This window comes from Nuphar pumila, chromosome 7 (assembly GCF_984573655.1).
Source record: "Nuphar pumila chromosome 7, dmNupPumi1.hap1.1, whole genome shotgun sequence".
NCBI lineage: Eukaryota > Viridiplantae > Streptophyta > Magnoliopsida > Nymphaeales > Nymphaeaceae > Nuphar > Nuphar pumila.
In genome coordinates this window covers 34,980,276-35,003,619 of record NC_143255.1, presented here as the reverse complement: position 1 = coordinate 35,003,619, position 23,344 = coordinate 34,980,276, and the positions used below count along the sequence as shown (strand labels likewise).

Here is a 23,344-nt window from a genome sequence, read left to right as displayed (position 1 = left end):
TGGGTGGGTCCAGACCCAGATCTGACTAAAAGGTGCTGGTATCATGTCTGGATCTGGATTGAATCTAAATGTAAGACCCGGTTACACTCCTAAAACTCACATCACATTTAGATCTAATCTCGGTCTCACATGAACCTGATCCATGCACAAAACCCAATCCATAGGTACTGCAATCCCCCACCGAAGGTGAAAGCTGAAAAGGGAGGTTTCCTCACTTTTTATTAACTAATTACAAATAAAAATAAAATAAAATCAAAGACGAAGTGGGCAATCTCTCATTGAGCTCTCATGGCGTCTCCTCCCTTCCTCCGATGAATCGATACGAACAACCAATTTAGGGTTTTTCAAGGTTTTCATAATATGTCGTTTCAGTAATTCGGTGCTCCCCGGCCTCGAATTGAGGGTTTGTTTATCGAATGCAGACGTGTTTTCTGTCTGCAGAACGCTAGTTTTGGAGTTTCGGTTTTAGGGTTTTGCGGTTTGCTGGATTTGTAGGGATGGGTTGGAAGGATTCTGATTGGTTCTGAGAGGGGATTGAAGAGTGGAAAGAGAGCGGCCTCCATGGACGCCAGGAAGGGTGGGCGGGCGGTCATCGACCCGAAGGTGCGGAAAGTTGGTTTCGTGACGGCCTCCGACCAGGTACGCTCCGCCCCTGATGCCGCCGCGGCGGAGGAAGTCGTGCCGTCGATCTCTGTTATGTCTCCGACCGGGAACACGCTCTCCCCGGTGATGATCCCGCCTCCACGGCATTCCGTGGAGGCGGCGGCGCGGGGGATCCCTGTCCCGGTGCCGTTGTCGCCTCGCCGGAGGCCGAACAACAATCTGCCTGTCGGGAGCTACAAAGTGCAGGACTATCTGTTGAGCACGTCGCCGCTGGCTTCGCCTTCGAGCAGGACCGAGAGTGTTCCGTCGATTGAGTTCTCGGAGGAGCCCTCACCTCGTTGGGTAGCTAAAACGGTGTCCACAGGCATCGGCCGGGACGGAAAGATGGATGATTTTGTGCAGCATTCTGCCTCCCTGCCGGCCGCTGGTTTTCCTAACACCGGCAATTTGACTGCTGTTTCGATGGTGAAACCGCCTCCGGGAGTTCATGGTAAACCCTTCTCACTTTTTTTCAATCCATTTGTCTCTATAGTTCATTTTGGGGTAACAATTTCAGAGATTTCAATGTGAATATTGTTGTGACATATATGAGAATAGTTTTTTGTTTTTGGATATTGAAAACCCAAACATTGTCGTTGAATTCTTTATCATGTTTGGGCTTTGGTAAGTGAACAAGACTCGTATATGGATTGTGGTTTCTTTATCTTTGTCTGTGAGAGAAAACACATAATTGGAGAGGTTCACTTTTAGTGGGTGTAAACGAGTAAAGGTTAGTTTTAAACATTTGATTATTAGGGGGCAGATTGTTGTTTATCGTATTACCATAAGACTCCGTATCCTTCGTTCTTGTATTTCAGTTACATAGCTAATAAATCTAGTTAATGGGGAATGCTACTAAATTCGAATTGAAAAATCGAACACTTTGAAATAGTTCCTTATTGATCCCTTCCCAGCAGTACTGAGTAAAAGATCCACACTTTTTTATTGATAATTAGTTATTGGCTCTTGGATCGTTTACCCATGAGGTAATTAGATGAATTAAAAAATGGATTGGTAGCTATGCCTAGATCTTGGATAAGTGGAAATTGTATTGATAAATCTTCTTCAATTGTAGTGAATATCTTATTGTGTATAATTTCAATATATATGTGTGTGTGTGTGTGTGTATGTGTGTGTGTGTGTGTGTGTGTGCATCGATCCCTAGTAGTATGGCATTTGGATCCATTGAGAGAAAGTGACCATATTGATCCTCCCATAAGCATAAATCTTGGTAGAAAAGGTACTGAGAATGATACAGCTAGAAAAGGTACTGAGAATGATACATCGATTCTTATACAAGGAGGAAAGGAAGTTGGTGACCTGATGACAAGGGAGCTGGCCCCAGTGAGTATCTTTACTTTGATCCCCCAAACCTCCTTTCTTTACTGTCAGTTCGACTAACCTGAAGCTTCAAATCAGTCAGGTTCAGATAACTCGTCTTTCAAGCCATCATTCTCTGCCTTGTCATCTGTTTCACTTGGGTGAAAGTGGAGATCCATACTGTGTGTGTGTGTGTGTGTGTGTGTGTGTGTGTGTGTGTGTGTGTGTGTGTTTTCTGATAGTTCGACTTTGACCTGCATGCTTATTCTGCTACTAAGAACTACCTTATTGATAAGTCTACAACTCTACATTGGACACGGAGAACTTGGATTGGACATGGAGAACTTGGACCTGCATGCTCATTCTTGTTTGGCTTCCTTTCTTTTCTAAGAGTTTTCAAAGTTAGCCAGTGAGAAATTGTTATTATGACTTAAAAACAATAGTTTGAGTTAATTCAAGTGTTTGCCTTTCACCCAGAAGTGAGTACTGGAGGATCAACAGCAGCACAAAGAGGCAAGCCTGCAAATTCAAAGTCATTGAAAGAGAGGACTTCTAAATCCGAGAGACGTGCTCTTCAAGAGGCCCAACGAGCAGTGAAGGCTGCAGCAAAGGAGACAGGTATCTTTTCATGAGCAAATATATCTTTTTCACTTTTAGTTTCTTTAATTGTTTATGAAACATGGATGGATGAAAGGCCAATAAAACTAGACAGAATGGAGATATTATATGTAAACTGGTCAGAAACACAAGTTAATCCTGCAAATAAGGAGAATTACAGAGTGGATGTGGGAAAATCAAGTGTAAATGGCTTGACTAACCTTGTTCAACTAGGGGTTGTTCTAACTTTTATTGGGTGTAGGTGGTATTTTTTGGTCGCTATGATACTTATAACATGCATGTTTGGAAGCTATATTGGTTACATGTTGAGACTACGAAAAGGATTGCCAGCTCAACAAATGTACCTTCATGCCCTAACTTGGTTGAGAGACCTGATGGGAACTATAAACGTTGAAGGTGCTGATATGATTCAGAATGCTCCACTATTTATGTAACCTATAGATTAGGCTACATCATCTTAGTGTCCAACCATAGACATGCATTTTTGTCGCAAATATCTTTGAGAGGAAATTATAGCCAGAGAATTCGCAGTGGAACATTGTTTGGATGGAGTCCAAATTTTACTGTTGGGGTATTTTTCTGTTATTGGCTATTGAACTTCTTTGTTTCCTATAACTTTTGAACTTTTTAATTGGTTTATCCTTGTCTACCTGCATAATATTGGTGCATGATCTTCTTATTCATTGCTTGATGTTTGCTGCAGCTGCAGGTGAAAGTAAACCTGCACCTCCCTCTGGTGGAGGGTCACCTAAACATGTCAAGCCACCACCGTCCTCAAAAAAAAAAGATGGTGCATCTGTATCAGTCACTGTTGCAGCCTCTGAAAGAAAGGCACCTGACCGTCTTCCTGAGAAGGAAAAGAAAAAGGAAGTTCCTCCCCCACGAATGCAGTTTGATGATACACAACGGGTTGAAAAGGCAAAAAAGCGTGCTCTCGTAAAACAGACTGAAAGTAGAAACCTAGTTGAGTTGTTTAGACATCTGCCCCAGTATGTGCATGGAACTCAACTTCCTGATCTTGAATCCAAGTTTTTCCAATCTGATCATAGTCACCAAATGCATCCTCATCCTGCTGTCTACAAGGTAGTTCTTCAGTTTTTTTATGTAAAATGTGTTTATCCATTGATCATCTAGTGCAATCACTTAAGAGATAAAGGTGCTGTTTTTCTTTGATTGCTTTACTATTGTATTCTGCTTTCATTTTTCAACAATGACCCAAATTACTTTGATTCAAAGAAGCATACTAGTACCAATATTATTGCCATTGTTGTTATTTACTGCTTTTATAGGTGGTAAAAGGATCTTCAGGTTCTATTACTGGCAATCCTAGTGGAAAGTTTGTTCAGTCGAACAATGCATATGGTTATTAAGTGGCTAGATAAGCTTGAAGTTAAGAAAACATTTTCTAGTTTGTTTGATGTACATCTGAATTTGGAATCTAAGGTCAGAAATGCCATTGTAGGGGCTGCAAGCCCCAGTATGTGGCACAGTGTTCCTGGTGTACCAAGGTTCTTTTTAGTTGAACAGATTCTACTCCAGTGAATCAGATTGTTGGGCACTTCGCAACTCACAACCCACAACCTATGAACTTGGCAACTATGGTTCAGACCTCTTTAGGGCATCCAAGCTGGTCTAGGTGTGATTATATGAGACTATTATTTACATTCCCTTGCTGAAGGAGAGAGCTGTACCAAGATAAAAGAACAAACTCCTTTAATTGACTTTATTACCTGTCTAGCTATGTCACATAGGTACGGGTGAAAGTATGCAAGGTACAGCACAAGAATTTCCAAAATTATGGGTACACATACACACACACACGTGTGTGTGTGTGTGTGTGTGTGTGTGTGTGAAACACCATACAAGAATGGATGAAAACTATGTAACATGGACTCTTCTAATAGGGCACCGCACCCATGTGGGTGCGACACTTGGACACGGCCTCCTTTGTGTCAGGTGAAGTTTCTGTCCAAAAGTAGATTCAGTTAACCCTAACCAAGTCCAGCTTTATCTATATAAATACAGAAATTATATATATATATATATATATATATATATATATATATATATATATATATATATATATATATATATATATATATATATATATATATACGCACCTCCACACCAGTGTGGTGTTATTTTTTATTGCTGAGGAATAACAATTGTAGACTGTTAATTTGATTTATTGTATGAATTTATGCATGATGATATGATAGTTGTTTTTATTTCATTAGTGTTAACTTAAAACTGTTAAAAATTATATGTATACCCTCCTCGCACCCCCACACCCAAGTTTTTTTAAGGTGCCGCATCGCTGCATCTGCACCTGTGTGACATAGGATGAAAACAACCCTTTATGCACACCTTAAAAATGGATGCATATGATCTCACATAACAGGTAATGGGATGGGATTGGATTGAGTCAGATCCGAAATTGGTCTGTCCCATACACACAAAGTACTAATACCAGTGCCTGTGACAGAGATACGGCACCCTTCTGGAATTCCCATGTTACCTAGCTGGATAATGATTTATTCGAGCTCAATTTCTATTAGGTTGATATATTGTGGAAATGCTTCTGGGCTACAAAGATTCTTATAGTAATATGAATTGATATAGTCCATTCTCTTTAGGGTTCTTCTCATGGGTTCTTGGCATTCAGTCTCTGATATCTAGATTGTATAATTTAGAATGGGTTATCTATATAAAGGGGTGCTTGGGACTGTAAGAATGGACACTCAAAGAGTTCCACTAAAAATACCGAAATGAACACTCAAAAGAACCACAAGAAGGGTTCATACACAAATACCCACTAAATGGGTTTAAGAACAAGAGGAAAAACAATCATTTTATTGATTGTAATCCACACAAAATTCATACATGAGTGGGGCAATGCCCCATATTTATACACAAAAGAAAGGGGGGAATAATAGAGCTCGTTGAGAGTCCAACGACTCTCTTTGTATTGACTAGTTCAATACAAACTAAACAAACTAAAAAGGTTTAAAAATAAAAAAACCTAGTTACTATACATGTTATATATTCTTATTTTTAAGATTCCTCAAACTTACGATTGGATAACCGAAAGTTTGTCCAAGAGAAAGTAAAATCTGGGAGCTGCGAGAGGTTTGATGAAGAGATTTGCCAATTGATATTCTGAAGTAACATAGGAAAGATTAATAGTGTCGTATAAGAATTCCTCTCGTATACAGTGACAATCCATCTCAATGTGTTTGGTTTGTTCGTGGAAGGTCCGATTGCTGGCAATGTAAATGAAACTTTTATTGTCACTGCATAATCGTGATGTTCCTTTACTCTGAACACCCATGTCATCTAACAATCTCCTTAATTTGACCACCTTCATAGTGGTTGTAGCCATGACTCTGTAATCTGCTTCAGTTGATGAGAGAAAAACTTTTTACTGCTTTTTGCACCTCCAAGAAATCAATGATTCACCTAAAAATACACAAAAAACAATAATTAAGTGTCAGTTATTTGGATCTTCTTCCTAGCCAACATCAGTATAAGCAATTAAATCTAAGGAGGTAGAAGCAGACAAAAAAAGTCATCGAAAAATAAAAGCTTTAATATATCTAATAATGCGCAAAATAACTCTCATGTAAACAGTGGTATGAGCATGCTGAAATTGGCTTGCTGTATGAACTGCATGGACAATGTCAAATCTCGTAATTGAGAGATATGACAGTACCGATAAGTTGTCTTTAAGATGTTGGATTTTCAAGTAGTTCTCTATCATGAATCTTCATTTTGATGTTGACAACTTCGGGAGTGTCGACCTTCTTCTCATATGAGATACCATACCTATCAACAATATTTAGAGCAAACTTAGATTGAGTCAGCAAATAACTTTTAGAAGAATAAACAACTTCTATACCAAGATTTTTTTTTAAGAAACCCAAATCCGTCATTTCAAAATGTGTTTTGAGAAGCCTTTTAATATTTTCAACTCCCTGTTTATCACTTCTAGTGATAATCATATCGTCAACGTAGAGGAGAATGCTAATAATACCTGCATCAGAAATCTTAATAAACAAAGCTTATTCAGTTAGACAAGAATGAAAACCAAATTCAAGCATAATTTGACTAAACTTGTCATACCAAGCCTTTGGGTCTTTTTTAAGACCATATAGAGCCTTATCTAAACGAAGAGCTTTTCCTTTAAAAATAATTATGCCAGGTGACAGTTTCATATAAACTTCTTCGGCCAAGTTTTCACTGAGAAACACATTTTTAACATCCATTTGATATATAGGCAGTTTCTTTACAGAGTCCAAGGCTACTAAGGTCTTAAGTGTGGTCATTCTAGCAACTGGAACAAAGCTTTTCTTATAGTCTATTCCATACTCTTGGGAATATCCCTTTGGAACTAATTTGGTTTTATACCTCTCAAAAGTTTCGTCACTCTTGGTTTTAACTTTATACACCCATCGACAACATGTAGGCTTCTTTTCTGGTGGAATGTCTTGAATAGTCCAAGTATTCGCCTTTTCTAAGGCATTTAATTCCACTCTCATAACTTTTACCCACTCAGGATGTTCCTTTGCTTCATCATAGTTGGAAGGTTTATGTAGGAATATATTAATGCAATGTAGGCTTGATACTTAGGTGAAAAATACTCATAGGACACAATTTTTTTAGAGATTTTTGACACTCTAGATGACCTTGTTTGTATCTCTTCCTGTTTTTCATTACTGGTATATTTTTTGAGAGCACATAGATGTTCTAAATTACCACGCCTAGAATATTGAATACAATCTTGATCTTTATGGGACGATTCTTCACTTATCATATCATTTTTAACTTCTTGGTTTTCATCAATATCACACTCGCTAATCTTTAGAACTAAATCCAACAAAAAAGAATACTCATTTATTTTTTTAGTTTTCTCAGTTTCAAAAAACCTTTCGTTTTTTAAAAATGATACATTATTTGACATATATAACCTTTTAGTTTTAAAGTCAAAACATCTATAACTTTTTTTATTATTTGCATATCATAGAAAAACACAAGGAATAGCACGAGGAGAGAGTTTGTCATTTTTTATAGTAAAAATGAAACACTTCCATCCAAAAACCCTTGACCTAGAGTAATATGGGATTTGTTTAAAAAGTTTTTCAATAGGGGATACATTTTTTAAGGAAGCGGATGACATTCTGATAATAAGATAAACTGTAGCTAGTGACTTTAGCCCAAAAAACTTTTGGTACTTGATTTATAATAAGTCCTTGTTGTTTCTATAATATGCCTATGCTTCCTTTCAGCTAAACCATTTTGTTGATTTATAATAAGGACATGATTTTTGATGTGTGATACTGTATAGGTTTAGGTAATCTTTAAATTTTTTTGATAAAAACTCTCCCCTTGAATCAATGTGAAAGATGAAAATATCATTCTTAAATTGATTTTTGACTAAATTATAAAATATTTAGAAGTGTGAGAAAACTTCTGACTTATGTTTAAGAAAACAAATCCAAGTGTATCTCATAAAATCATTCATAAAAATTACACAATACATAAAACCACCCTTTGATATAATAGGTGCAGGTCTCCACACATCCGAATATATTAACTCAAGTGGTCGAGAAGAAATAAATATTTTTTCTTGTAAAGGTAATCTCTTTATTTTACCAAGAATACAATTTTCACACATAAAATTTTTAAAATTACAAAAAAATTTCATCTTTGGAAAAAATTGGATCTTGGATATACTAGGATGGCCAAGGCTCTTATGCAATAGATCCAAATCGACTTTCTGAACATTACAACAAAATTATTCTTGGATATTTCCAAACAATCTATGTAGAATAAGTCTTCTTCTCTATAGCCTTCCCCAATCAGCTTCCCTGACTGGCGATTTTGCATTCGACAACCACGAAAGTAGAAAAAAACATTATATCCATGGTCAGATAATTGAAAAACAGATAAAAGATTTAAGTTAAGTTTTGAAATATATATAATTTGTGGAATGCAAAATCTTTTTTGAGTTTTAAGAGATGTTTTCAAAATTTTCTATTCTTTTTATCTCTAGAGATGTTCCATCAACAGTGAAAACATTTGACCCACTTGAATTGTGACATTTGGATAACATATCACTATTTAGCCTCATATGAAAAGAGACACCTGAGTTAAGAAGCCAAAGAGATTTATCGGGAACGAAGATGACGATGGAAGAGACCACTGCTCTAGTGGATGAAGATGCTCCTTTGAGTAGAGGTTGAAGAACCTCCACTAATTGTGTTAAGGACATGTTTTCAATGGATGGTTCACTTGATTTCTGTGGAGGTCCAACAGAGGCAACCTTCTTCTCATAAGGTTTATTCAATTTAGGACAATATGTTTTTACATGTCCTTGTTCACAACAATAGTAGCAAATAACTTTCTTTCTTTCATACTCATTACCTTTTCTCATAATTTGACTTTCCATAGTCGGCGGTTTGTAGGTACGAATATAGTTTTTTGGTTTAGATACGGTTATAACCGAGTCATCATTACACTTTGAGATTCTCTTTTTAAGCCTATTTTCTTTCATACTTAATTCTTCTATTGTATCTTCTATCGAAAGGACTTTTCTTCGACGAAGAAGAGTAGTTTTGGTGGATTCAAATCCCGATCTCAATCCATTAATAAATTAAAAAAATGTTCCGTATCTATTTGATTTTGACGGAGTTCTGTATCTTCCGGATAATGCCACTTTGGTTCAAGAAGAGCCAACTCTTCCCATAATTCAGACAGACTATTATATTATTCTCTAATATTTTTGTTTCCTTGAACCATATTTCGTACCTTATCTTGTAAGTTGCACACATGTGCAATATCTTTAAGAGAGTACATTCTCTTCAGATAATCTCATGCATTGTTTGATTTTGCAAGACTTGAACACTTTTTGATGTCGACGTTACTAATGAGCCAAGACATAATCTTGGCATGTCTCATTCTTCATTCCTTCCACTTTTTCTCATAAGTGGTTATTGTCACATTTTTTTCAACCTCCGTAAGAGGTACCTCTTTTTCACATTATACTTTGGTAAGGATTAGTTTAGGTTCCGGATCGGTCCCATCCATTAATCCCCACAATACTTTTCTCCATATAAGATGCTTCATAATTGAAACCCATGTTACATAGTTGAAGTCGTTGAGCTTAATGGGTTTTATGGTGACATTATCATTTTCATCTATTTTTACAATGTTTGAAAAAAACAAAAGATAAGAATAGAAAAAAAAAAGAGAAAATAATAAGAGTATCGGTGAAAGTTACGAGCACTTTATCATCACGCAAATGCCACCAATCACGAACACTTCGAATAGAAAATATAAGAGAGCTCAAAGACTTTCAAATTTGGAGTGGCACACTTCCCAATGTTTCGAATACAATTTTAGTTTGATCACTGTGCTCTGATACCATGTAAGAACACGAGCTCCTTCAAGGATGTTCACTAAATCACCAACAATGGACACTCAAAGAGTTCCACTAAAAATACCGGAATGAACACTCAAAAGAACCACAAGAAAGGTTCTTACACAAATACACACTAATTGGGTTTAAGAACAAGAGGAAAAACAATAATTTTATTGATTGTAATCCACACTAAATTCATACATTGAGTGGGAGCAATGCCCCATATTTATACACAAAAGAAAGGGGGAATAGAGTCGTTGGGCTCCGCCGTTGGGAGCCCAACGACTCTCTTTGTATTGACTAGTCAATGCTTTGACTAGTTCAATACAAACTAAACAAACTAAAAAAGTTTAAAAATAAAAAAACCTAGTTACTATACATGTTATATATTTTTATTTTTAGCTGGGACATGCACAACATATTAATGTTCCTTTTTCATGAAAAGCAAAAGGATACCCCTAAAACATTGTTGAGTTAAAAGGAAGAATGAACAAAAGGATGTACTTATAAAGCAAAAGTATAAATGAAAATAGAAGAAAATATGAAAGAATAAAGAAAGAAAAAGGGAACAAAAAGTTGACTGCTCCAAGGATCACCTATAGTGGACAAGGTGCTCCTAAAGCAGTCTATTCATTACCAACATTCACCTGAATATGTTCACGGGGACACTATATGCCAGAAATCTCTCTCTCTCTCTTGTGTGTGTGTGTGTGTGCATCTGCATGAGTGCATTTTCTTTTATCATTACAACGGTTGTTATGCCTATTCTCTTTATGTTTATATACATGCTGATGTTACTTTTTTTATTCAACCAATTTTCTTCAGGTGGGTTTGCAATATCTGTCTGGTGATATTTCCGGCGGCAATGCACGTTGTGTAGAAATGCTTTTAGCATTTCAGGAGGCCATCAAAGATTACAGAACACCACCAGAGAAGGCTTTGGTGCGAGATTTAACTGCAAAAATTAATAGCTATGTTAGCTTCTTCATCTCATGTAGGCCTCTTTCAATCAGCATGGGGAATGCTATCAGGTTTCTGAAGGATCGAATATCTAAGCTGTCATTGACATTAACAGAGTCAGAAGCAAAAGCTTCGTTACAGTTGGATATTGATCGTTTCATAAATGAAAAGATAGTACTTGCAGATAAGGTGATTGTCGGGCATGCGGTGACCAAGATCAGAGATGGAGATGTGTTGCTAACGTATGGCTCTGCCTGTGTTGTTGAAATGATATTTGCCTATGCTCATGAGCTTGGTAAGAAATTTCGTGTTGTGGTTGTGGACTCACATCCTAAGCTTGAAGGGCAGAAGTTGCTTAGGCGTTTGTTAGCAAGGGGCATCAACTGTACCTACACCCACATAACTGCTATTTCCTATGTAATGCATGAAGCAACACGGGTCTTTCTAGGAGCTGCTTCAGTGTTATCAAATGGAACTGTTTACTCGAGGGTTGGGACAGCATGTGTTGCCATGGTGGCTCATGCTTTTCGTGTTCCAGTGTTGATATGTTGTGAAGCTTACAAGTTCCATGAAAGGGTCCAGCTTGATTCTATATGCTCTAATGAACTTGGTATAGAGTTTTCATATTCTTCTTTTGTTGCTTTAGTTTATATATATAGTGAGTTTTAACTGCACTAGGGGCATGTTCAAGAAAACCTATGAAGCATACATCTGATTTTTTTTTGCAGGTGATCCAGATGCCATCTCAAATGTTTCAGCAATAAGGGACATGGACCATTTGGAAAATTGGGCTGATAATGAAAAGTTGCAGCTCCTTAATCTGATGTATGTATTTGGAGTAACAACACAAGAATTTTAACATTTGAAAATTTGTTGCTTTGTCTTAACTTAAATCCACTGATTCTGGTTTTCTCTGAAGCAGTTATGATGCAACTCCTTCAGATTACGTGTCGATGATAATAACAGACTATGGCATGGTAAGTGATGTGTTTAGTTTTCCATACTCTGATCTTCATCAGTCATGCGATTACTATGTTAAATGAAGTAAGAAATGTTTGATGTTGTCTTTTGGTATATTTTTGTGCTGGCATGCGTCTCTTGACGTTTGAAAATTTGAGGCCTGGGAGGATCTCTGTGAAACATGATCTTGACTTGCTTGGATATCAGAAAAAACATTTGCTAATGCTTAGACATAAGTCTCTAAGATAATGGCTGTCTTTGTAAATGAAGATGTGCTAATTATAATATGGAATTCTAGTTGTCCATTTAATATTTTTTCAGACACATGGTCACCCTTACTCGTGTTTTTTATGTCAAGCTTGAAAACAGGCAGGTTTATGGCTTGTGCTTACTCTAGCAGCTAACTGATAAAAGAAAGTGTTTAGCAAGCCCAGTGTGAGACACATGCAAGTGAATCAACTGTTTTATCGCCCTAGCAGTTGCCTCATTAAGTATCTCAAGTGAAGCATTAGTAAACACAAGCATAGTCCAGTTCAATGCATGTATTTAACTGTACTAAATATCCATTTATGCATGTTTTTTTAAGAAAATATGTCCAGATTATCACAAACCACTTTACATGATTTCCCTTCCTAACTGTGTCTATCATTAATTATCAGTGATGTTGCTTGTTATTTTTAAATTCCTGATTACTACAAGTAATTTCTTTGTTAGGTAACATGAGAGTGTTCAAGTTTATCAAAAACATAAGACAAAAACAAGTCCAAGAGAAAAAAGGCAACATCACAAATATCATGCTAATATATTTGCAAATGCTACCTAGGAAGCTGCAGAATATGAAACAAAAGTCAGTACATGAAATACGTAGTGCTGGCGCTCTTGCTACAAAGGGATTGTAAACCAAGGCCAAATCCCGTTTACATACTTTAGGTGAAGTGAGTTACAGCTGCAATTTGTCAGATTCGGTCGAGACTAGATTTTCAAGAATATAGTATTAACTGGAAACATCTATACCAGATAGGAAGCCTGGTCTTGTAGAAGCTGAAAGTGCTCTAGAAGCTCAAGTGTTCAACCCTTTTGCTTATCAGAAACTTTTATCATAATCTTGGACCTCCAGAAGCTCAAGACCTGTTTTATGTCTCTGGTACATGCTTTTTGTTGTCTTTCCATGTATACATCCTTGAATATTTAGTCATCCCATTTATGTACTATTTGTCTGTTTTATGTCTTTGGTACATGGGTGCCTCCTGCTCCCACTTCTGTACTATTTGATGTGCTATTAACCATTCAACACGAGGTTTGTTATGTCAATCCTCTGCCTCTGACGAAGTTGGGTGATGCCTTTTACTATGAAACATACTTCAGCCCAAACCGGCAATAGCTGTGACATGTATGCTATCAAGGACTGGAACTTCAATAACTTGTACTGCTTTCTTGTAAGCCAAGCATAATGTTTCCTTATACTAACTAAATATGCTTATCAGAAGTCCTGGAGATATAACCAACCACATATGATGGGTGTCAATTTGTTGAGTGCCCTATAGTCTACACACAACCTCTTGGACCCATCATGTTTGGTCTGAAACAACACATGAGCTTCGAAAGGAGCCTTTGACAGTCGGATAATTCCAGCAGCCAACATTTTGTCTAGCTCCCTTCTAAGTTCTGTCAGTTCGGGCGGGGCCATTCTATATGGCACCATCGCAAGGGGTCTTGCACCTAGCACCAACTCTATCTGGTGGTCCACTTCTCTTCGTAGTGGCAAGTTTCTTGGCAACTTCTGAGGCATTATCTCTTGGAATTCCTCTAATATCGTAACAATGGATAACGATACATCTTCAGGAGACTTCCCCTTTGCTCCTTCTCGCACCACCACTAAAAATGTTTGATCGCTTCATTGAAGGCCCCTCTTAATCTGCAAAGCAGAAACCATGCGGACGTTCAACGTTCCCGGTGTCGAAGCGAAGATCATGCAAGGGGACTCTTCACTCGTAAAGCTGACGATGTCCAGGTGGAGCATGGACACAACCTTACTCGCCCGTAGGAACTCCATCCCCAAGATTACTTTGAAATCGTCCAACGGGGCAATCAAGAAGTTTGTTCTGCCTGTCCATTGTCCAGCCCCAACTTGTATGTTCTTGGATACTCCCAAGATGGATTGTACTGCTAAGTTCACAACCTTCGTGCGACTGACATTTTGATCCCATTGCAAGCACAGTCTTCTCGCTTCCAGTTGGGCTATGAAGTTATGGGTGACCCCTGTATCGACCATTACATTGATAGCTTTTCCATTAATAGTCAATGCCAAGTATATTAACTCCTTGACCATGGGCACTGTAGAGGTAGACCCCTCTAGTGCGTTCACCCTCTGTAAGGCCCCCATAGAGGTAGTCAATGACCATTTGAATGCATATGTGCATCAGGGTGATGGATGTGCACAAGAAACAAACATTTTCAACAGATAGGAGAATGCAAGGATGAGTTAGGCTGGAAAGAAAGTTGCACAAAGAGATGGATCAATGACATGAGGGCAAAACATGCCTATATCCTAAAGAGATTTGTATGGTATTTGGTACATGGTCAATGGAGTAGGAAACAAGGTGGTAGGAATTTTTCGTGGTCACAGTTAGGGATGCACATGAGTTGAGCTTGGGCTGGCTCGGCTTGGCTTGAGAAGAAAAACTGGTTGTTCATGTTTGGCTCGAGCTCGAGCTGAGCTTGAACAACCTTTGCCCAAGATTGGCTCGAGCAAAGCTCGACTCGGCTAGAACTGAACACCTTTAATTTTAAAAAGTTTTCAAAGGTTTTGAAAATTGTAGAAAACACTTTTTGGAAGAGAGGAAAGTGGTGGGATTTAAACCCACACCACTTTCAAAATTGACCAACAACTTATCTCTAAGGTTAGACCTCTCTTTGTGTTCACATTATGAACAAAGTTATACATATATAAAATTTAATTTCTTTATATAACTATGTAAGCCAAGCTTAATCGGGCTTACCGAGCCAGACTGCTTGTTCAAGCTCAGCTCGTTTATGTGTACCAAGCCTGAACCCTTGTTCAAGCTCTGCTCATTTAATTTTTGAACAAGTTCTAGCCAAATTTAAATGGGTCAAGCCTAATCTAGCTCGGCTCGTTGTGCATCCCTAGTCATAGTTTATCAATATTTAGCTAGAAAACATTTTGAATTTGAAGAGTAATACGATTTTTTCATGTAATTGGTGGACTATATTAGGTAGAGTCTTTCACTTAAATGATATGCCAGCTATCACAAAGACTCTTTAGAAGAGTCAAAGCACCAACATTAACATGACTTGATGCAGATGCAGGTGGGGTGAGGCCAGGGTTACCAAAAGCACCCATTAGGGCTGGGAAACACGTTTTCCCAAAACACGCTTTGAAAGCATGAAACACGGCACTTCCGAAACATAGAGGGAAGCACCCCTTTTAAATGGGAAAGTTGTTTTCCGTTATTGGGAAGCTCGCTTCCCAATATCCTTTCTTTTTTAGGGCTTGAAGAGTTTTAGGTTAACCTTTAATAAATTTTATTTATCCAAAAAATAAAAGAAATTTAGTTTTTTTAAAAGGGTAAAATAATCATTTTGAAGTATTGTGAAATATGAAAAATGAAAACTGAGTAGGATTTGGGATTTTCAATTCCCAAACCCTAACCTCTCTCTTTCTAAAGTCCAAAACTTTTGGTGAAATCTAGTGAGCTCCGGCAACGTCCACGGGTGTATTATGATTTTTTCTTGATAAATTTATTTATTAAATGCTTGCAACATGATGCATTTGTTAAATGGTTGCAATAGGAATATGAATTATGATTTTTTCTTGATGTATTATTTATTAAATGCTTGCAACATGATGTATTTGTTAAATGGTTGCACTTGCATATGTGATTCGGTTTTGAGATTAATAGATCAACTTTAATGTTATCTACTCATTTTTATTTTATCATTTATAATATAAATATTTTATTTTGGTAAATTAAAAAAATATATAATTATATTTTCGCCCCCCTTTCGATTCTTATTCGCTTCCCACTCGAATCCTAGGTCGCTTTCCTCTTCGTTTTCCTTTCTTCCCGCTTCCTAAAATTTTAGAAGTGCCTTATTTCCCACTTTCCCTTCCCGATTCACTTCTCGCTCCCGCTTCTTCGACTAACAACCTTGGGTGAGGCACCCAACACGTCCGAACATGGGTCTTCATGCTTCCAAAATATCGCGAAATATGAAAAACGAAAACCGAGTAGGGTTTGGGATTTTCAATTTCCAAACCCTAACCTCTCTCGTTCTAGAGTCCCAAACATTTGGTGAAATCTAGTGAGCTTCGACGACATCCATAGGTGTATTATGAATTTTTCTTGATGAAATTATGTATTAAATGTTTGCAACATGATGCATTTGTTAAATGGTTGCAATAGGAATATGAATTATGAATTTTCTTGATGTATTATTTATTAAATGCTTGCAACAACAATATTTGTTAAATGGTTGCACTTGCATTTATGATTCAGTTTTGAGATTAATAAATCAGCATTAATGTTATTTACTCATGTTTTATTTTGTCAATGATAATATAAGTATTTTATTTTGGTAAATTAAAAAAAATATAATTACATTTTCGCTTCCTTTTTTATTCTTATTCGCTTCTCTTTTGCTTTCCACTCGAATCATAGGTCGCTTCCCTTTTTGTTTCCCTTTTGAATCCTGATTTGCTTCTAGTTTGATTCTTAAGTCGCTTCCAGTTTGCTTCTCTACTCCTTTTCCAGACGATTCTTGGTTCACTTCTAAGTCGTTTCGTGCTTCACACTTCCTAAAATTTTAAAAGTGTCTCGTTTTCCATTTCCACTTCCCGAATTGCTTCTCGCTCCCGCTTCTTCGATTGGCAACATTGGGTGAGGCAGGACATGGGTCTTGCAGTGTTGGGTGCAGTAAACCGCACCCAAGTTCGAATTGGTTCAAAACTGGGCTTGCTCAACATTGACCAAGTCCACTTTTGACCCTTATTTAAAAAAAGAGGGCTTTGACAAGGTCTGCAACCATATGACATAGTGTACCAGTCTATTCTGACTTTGGCAACAGCCCTCATGTATTCTTTTATTTTAGTTCTTAGTGGCCAATTGTAGGCTTTCAAAGCTCTCTATATAGAGAATTGCACACTTGTGTTGCATTTTACAAAATGCTTTACATATGAGGATGACTGTCAATTATGAAAAGTCTAAAAAATGTAAAATATATATAATTAACTAATAATTAATAACATAAAAAGTATATAGTTAACATTTGATGTTTTTGACCCAGAGTGTTGGCATGTTTACTGGATTATAAGATGAATAAAATGGGTCAACACACGTGTAAAACCCAGTTGGCGCATACTGGAAATATCCAAGTACCTATGTCTCATGGGTGCGGGTGCGGGGGTGCGGCAAAAATATAAAAAATTATATATATATAAAGTCCAAAAGTTGGACATAAATGACCCTGGGTGCATTGACTGCACCCAGGGTCAGGTTGACCGCATCGGGTGCGGGTGAGACTAGTTGGCGAGTCCCTGTGACATAGCCAAGTACCAATGTTGGTTATGACATGGGTACAGGAGCCTGTTAGAAGTACTGAATGTTACAATTACAAAGATGGAGATAACAGTGGATGAGGTTGAGGTGTGTCCTAGAGTGTGCTGGAATATCAACCCAGCCAATCCATATTTAAGGACAATGTTATATTATAGCAGGTTCAATCTCATATCTCCAATTTGGATCGTTAATTCACCAACCTGCTAGTCTTTTAAAGGATTGCAGCTTAGCTTCATAATAACCAGAAGGGCACCACCAACAAATAGCCCATGTACTAGGTAGTCATCTCATCTTCTTGTGGCGTTACATCTTTAGCCTCTCTCTCTCTTTCTCTCTCTTTGGTTGATCAAATTATGGTTTAACAAACTCATTTGACACCATCTGTATTCTAGATGTTCATGCTGCTTTACACTTGAGAAAGGAGAAAATGTAAACTGATTAGTAAGGCACTCTGATTGTTATTCTTGATGAAAATTCATGGTAGTAATCCAAATTTATAAGCCTAAAGTGCTTTTAATACTCAATCCTGGGTTTGAATAACTTGTAGCTACTAGGGAGGAGTTCCCCTGCCACATGAGAAACCAACCGCCATTGTTCAAAACCCCCTTTGATATACTGGTGACCGACCATTGGATCAATTACTATGTGGGCACTACCTGAATGGACATGATTCTGTTGTTTCATTTGGTAAAATATAATTTGGCATTGACTCAAGTTCTGTTGTGTTAGTCCTTTGATTTAATTATGTAGTCTTATTTAATTGTTTTCTGAAGAGATGAAAACGGTCCATATTGTTCTTGGTGCAGGTTCCACCAACAAGTGTGCCTGTCATTGTCAGAGAATATGGTGGGTCACATTCATTGATATAGAGATACAAGTATTGAATCATAGGATCATGTGAAGAACGCTGTACATTGGCAGCCTATTCAACCTCAATATCTGGTTAAATATGGAGAGCAAATCTATGAGGCCACATTTTTTTTCATTTCTCCTCATTTCTTGCCCCCTCAACTGCACAGCTTCACTTCCCAACATTTTCTTTTTCTTTTTTATGTTTCCGTAATAATGTTTAATTGTTATTGCGCAATGATGTTTGTGCAAACATTTAAACACAAATCTCCCAATTTGTCGTGGTGCAGTTTTCACCCACCTTGGGGTTTTACGGTTTTGGGACTTTTTTTCTTTTGTTGTATAATTTTTTTTAATTCTTGAATGCTTGAAGGCTGTTTTGCTGTTAATGTTACAGGACGGTACATGTATGTTTCGTTTTGTAATCTTGTTCTTATGTGGTAGTGATATGTTGGTGCCTTTTCCTTCTATTTATCTGCTTTTACTTCGTTTTATTTTATAGTGTGTGTGCGTGTCTTCAAAGTGAGCAACAAATATGATGTAATAACTGAAGTGCATTTTTGTTTAAATCCTAAACAAAGAACAATGTGTCTAATTCGTCTCATTTTTAAACTGCTTATTGTGGCCGTATAGATGAACGACAAATGTGGACAAAAAAACCTAGGACACAATTGATGGAACAAGTTTTAGCCACGCCTTAGAACTACATCGTAATTGCCACAGCTACTGAAAATTCATTATATTTTTTGTGTGCATGTGTGCGTGCACGTGATTTTATGTTTTACAATCCAAGACAGAAATAGTGAGCTTTAGCTTTTCTTTTGCAATCAAAGTTTAAAATGCCAAAATTGTTATTGCACTCTGATTTGGAAAATTACATGTGTCTGTAGAGAGTTGCAGAAAATCTCCAACTGCTTAGTAAACGATCTCCAACTATGAGAATTTTTTCCCCATAAGAAAGTTCACTTTGTGTGATCCAAAATTATTTGCTTAGGGAAGTTGGGAAGTAAAAGTGGATTAGCCCCTTTTGCTTCACAGGAAGCTCTCTTTGGAGGTATAAAATTCATGCACCTTCAAGATTTCATGAAATGTTTTCTATGCTAAAAAGTTATTTTTTAATTTATGTTTCTATGAAAGAATTTACATATATAACAAATGTTTTGGATAAAATTACTTAAATTTTTCTTTTAAGTAGAGAACTTAAATTTATGCTTCCTTGACCTTCCACACTTCATTCTTCAAAGCATTTCTTAAGTACTTTATTCTCGCTTCATGCATTGCTTCTTGCACCTGCTTCTTACTCCACTGTGGTTTTCTTAAGGTGATTAAAATCTCAGGGAGTTTCTTTCTCATGCGATTCCGTGTCTGCTATTAAGTGTATGCAAACGTGCTCTAATTGCTGATTAACATACAAAACATTTTAATGTGAAATATATAAGGCCATGCTTGGACTTAATCTGGCCTTTGGGATTTTCCAAGTTTTATAAAAAAAGTAGGGGTGGACATCGGGTCAGGTACTCGACGGGTTGTTGGTACCAGTCTGTGATGGATCGGGTTGGGCTGCATTTTGCAGCCCGAGCTCAATTAAAGTCTAACTGAAGCCTGCCTGATAAGGTAATTAGGCCGGAAACAACCCCTGCCTATTTTCAAAATACATAGGGCATGGCAAGCCCAGCTCGTTAACTGGGTCCAGCCTAAAGGGCCCGGCTTGAGCTTAATTATAACCAAGTTGGCCCAGGCTTGGGCCTGTCGACCCTTTATCAGTCCCTTTTAGTGTAAAAATCAAAATTCGATAAACCAAATATGGGGCTAGGATAAATGTCGTAAAAAATGTTTTTTTCTTTTTGGATAATCCAAGGGAACAACCACCCCCAATCACCAACAGCACATTGGCTAGCCTCTGGTTGGTAAAAGTAAAACCCTTGAGGTCCATCTGCCCACTGGAAAGTACACCCAACTTCGACCTTACGGAAAGGGACACCACCCATGGGTTTTCAAACTTGTGACATCCCGTCAACTTGGTGACATTCACAAGTAGGTCTTCAAACAGATCGGATATGGTTGGATATCCAATCCTAATCTGACATGTTTTTTTGGATATGGATCCTTTAAGTAAAATCTGAATGTAGATTGGGATCGGATTTGGATATGTATTTTTGGATTCGGGTCAGCGTTTTAAGTCGGATATGGGTTATTCCAAATCAAAATTCAATCCAAATGCATTTTTTACATGTAAATAGCTTGTTTTGTTCTTTTTTTTTGGATCCTGTATTACCACATGTATTTCAGATTCAGATTCAATCTAACCCCCTGGGATCTTATTCCGATTCGAATCTATTGTCTGCATTTTAGATTTAGATGCATATCTGTCAAGATCTGGTCTGAATCCGACCCGTTTGCACTCCTAATCACAAGCAAGGTTTTTAAAGACGTGAGACATTTTCTGAATATATTAGCGAGGTCTAAACCTCAATATTTTTCAAAGTTTAAGTTTTAAAAAATTAATAAACACACAGCTACTAAAATAACTATAATAAATTAAACAATGAAAATATTGTATCAAATTACAACAATTATAAGATTGATATCAAACAATAAAAGCACATTTTTATATTTGAATGTTTTTTACTTTTATATTTGCATACATTTCTAATATTTTTGCTTTATGTGTTGATATTATCCTGAGTGTGTCTCCGAAAAACATAGATTTTTAATTTATCATGAGATTTTCCTTGCAGGGATTTTCTTGACAATAAAGATTTTTCAGTACAAATTGCTAAGTCCAGGTCCTGATCCGATTCCAGACCCATACGTATCTGGATCAACTCCACCCCGTTGTTGAGGTCCAATGTCCGACCCATGTCCCAATTTCTACAAAATGTGGGCGTCTCTTCCTCGGAGTTCAAATTCCCCAGAAGAAGAAGAAGAAGAAGAAGAAGAAGAAGAAAAGATGACGGATTTCCGAACATCCACACAGCGAGCTCGGTGGATATTCATGCCTCATGATCTGGTAATTGTTTGTTTCTTATTCCCAATCTCTTGGTTTTGCTTCCTCTTCTTGCCTTCTCTTAATTTTTTCCGCAAATTTTTTTTGCTAGAACTTGTCTTCTTATTCAAGTACAACAGATGAGTTTCTTCATACGTTCAACGGTTTTTTATTTATTTTTGTTTATTTTAGCAATCGGTACCAATAGTGTGTGAGATTGTTAGAAAAACCTTTTTTTCTTCTCCCTCTTTTCCTTTGAGGAAGAGTTTGGGTGCATCCAATTATCCAGGATGAATGGGGTATTATAATCTGGAGTAAGGTGAAATATCCCATATTTTTGGATTAGTGGGTGAATAAGACCATGTCTTTTACGCTCTCACTTATGTGGAAAACTAAGAAGTTGTGGAATTCTGTCTTGCACATACAAGTTCCTGTCTTGCCACGGATTTCTGGTAGGTGGGTGCGTTAAAAACTCTCTTAAGGTATCATTTTGATTTTAATTTTTAATATTTTGTGGAGGTTCAGTTTTGGTAGTGACACTATAATGATAGGAACTTCTTAATGAATATGACAACAGGAAGCTCCATGGTGAGAATTGTTTTGGGATTAAAGGGAATTTCATTCTTCTGTTGATTTCGGCAAAATGTCATTTTTAGATTGTTGCTAAATCTTGTAAAATAAAATGCTTTCTGAAGCAGTTGGTTATCACTTATGTTAAGCATTTGCGAAATGGATTTTGTTGCTGAATCATCATATTTCATATTTTTTTGCCATCTAAATTGTGGCATCCTTTAATCTTGTATACTGTCCATAACTTAAAGGTGCCCCTGCAGCATGCCGTATGTTTTTAAAATTTGGCTACCTTTTTTGCACGTCAATTCTTTTCCTTAGTGGAATAACAAAAGTATAATCTTGTCATGCTTATCATTTTTTTTCCTTTTACAATTTTTTTAAAAGCTCCGTCATTTAGATTGTAGTTTTATACATTTGTCATTTGTGAGTAGACATCACACGATATTTATTTATTTTTATAGCATTCTTGTTGATTAAGTCCAAAAGATGTTGGGATATATATATATATATATATATATATATATATATATATAAAATGTATTCACAATTATGCTACATCTAGCAAAATCCTCTATATATGAAGTTACTGACTGTCAATCATGAACAAACGTCCGAAACATATCAAAGATATATAGTTAACTAAAAAATTATTTAGAATGTGCATATATTTGCAAACTTGCATATTGTGTAGTTTGTGAAAGGGACCAACGATAGATGGAAAGGGACTGTGCAGTTGTTTTTGCTCTGTAATTATTGGTTAGATTCTCTCTTTATGCGTTTCTATTTGTGTTTTTTCTAAAAACCTTTTCTCTAGGTGGAGAAACACCGAACAACTAATCAAAGAGCTGTAAGGACCCTTGAACAAGTAAGGTTCTATTAAATCTTTTAATATTCATTTTGAAGGCTTTGCACATAATTGTTTTAATGACTTACCTGCTAAATATGCATACTGTTGTGCAAAATTAAACATAAGACTTCAAACTGTTCTGTTTGTCTCAGCAAAAACAGCAGCTCATGTCAATGCTGTTATTCACTCATCTATTTTATCTTCTGTAGCTTTAATTTGGATTTTTTATATCTGTTTTTTCCCCTAATATTGGTTCATGAATGCAGGGTAAGTTTTGTAAAAAAGTTCCAAAAATGCCCAGTTCATGTCCAGTTCACATGGTTTGTAGTTTGTGTATTTTCAAAGGTCACTAGAGTATGAGAGCGGGGAATATGAGAACTAAACTATGAACTAGACATTTGCAACATTTTTTTTTTGCAAATCCAACCTTGCACGTGTTTGGCATGGCCCATTTGCTATGAATTGATTATTGGATCATGTTTTTTAATGAAAAAACAAGATTTCGGAATGCTTCAATATTTACGAAAATTTTGAACCATTGATTTTCAAGGCTTAAAAGGTCCTACTTATGCATTGTAATCAGATTATTTAAG

General features: G+C 36.8%; 2 protein-coding genes across 4 annotated transcripts in view; both read left to right on the top strand.

Annotated features, from left to right (window-relative positions):
- The first annotated feature begins 275 nt into the window (after positions 1-275).
- LOC149831881 (uncharacterized) lies at positions 276-21,214 on the top strand. 3 transcript variants are annotated; one of them, XM_090014201.1, is made up of 7 exons: positions 276-1,093; positions 2,440-2,580; positions 3,290-3,663; positions 10,826-11,570; positions 11,689-11,785; positions 11,883-11,937; positions 21,084-21,214. In XM_090014201.1, the coding sequence occupies exons 1-7, from the start codon at positions 562-564 to the stop codon at positions 21,093-21,095; spliced, it is 1,956 nt and encodes a 651-aa protein (XP_089870327.1). In that variant the 5' UTR covers positions 276-561; the 3' UTR covers positions 21,096-21,214. The 3 variants fall into 3 exon arrangements, with proteins under 3 accessions (XP_089870327.1, XP_089870326.1, XP_089870325.1); XM_090014200.1 differs by lacking the exon at positions 21,084-21,214 and adding an exon at positions 18,303-18,813 and having other exon boundaries at positions 2,443-2,580; XM_090014199.1 differs by lacking the exon at positions 21,084-21,214 and adding an exon at positions 18,303-18,813.
- CYCH;1 (cyclin H;1) overlaps positions 21,137-23,344 on the top strand; it is a 57,094-nt gene continuing 54,886 nt past the window's right edge. Inside the window, exons 1-2 of the mRNA XM_090014203.1 lie at positions 21,137-21,355; positions 22,719-22,769. Of these exons, the coding sequence (XP_089870329.1) occupies positions 21,194-21,355; positions 22,719-22,769 (213 nt within the window). The 5' untranslated portion in view covers positions 21,137-21,193. The remainder of the gene's footprint in view (positions 21,356-22,718; positions 22,770-23,344) is intronic.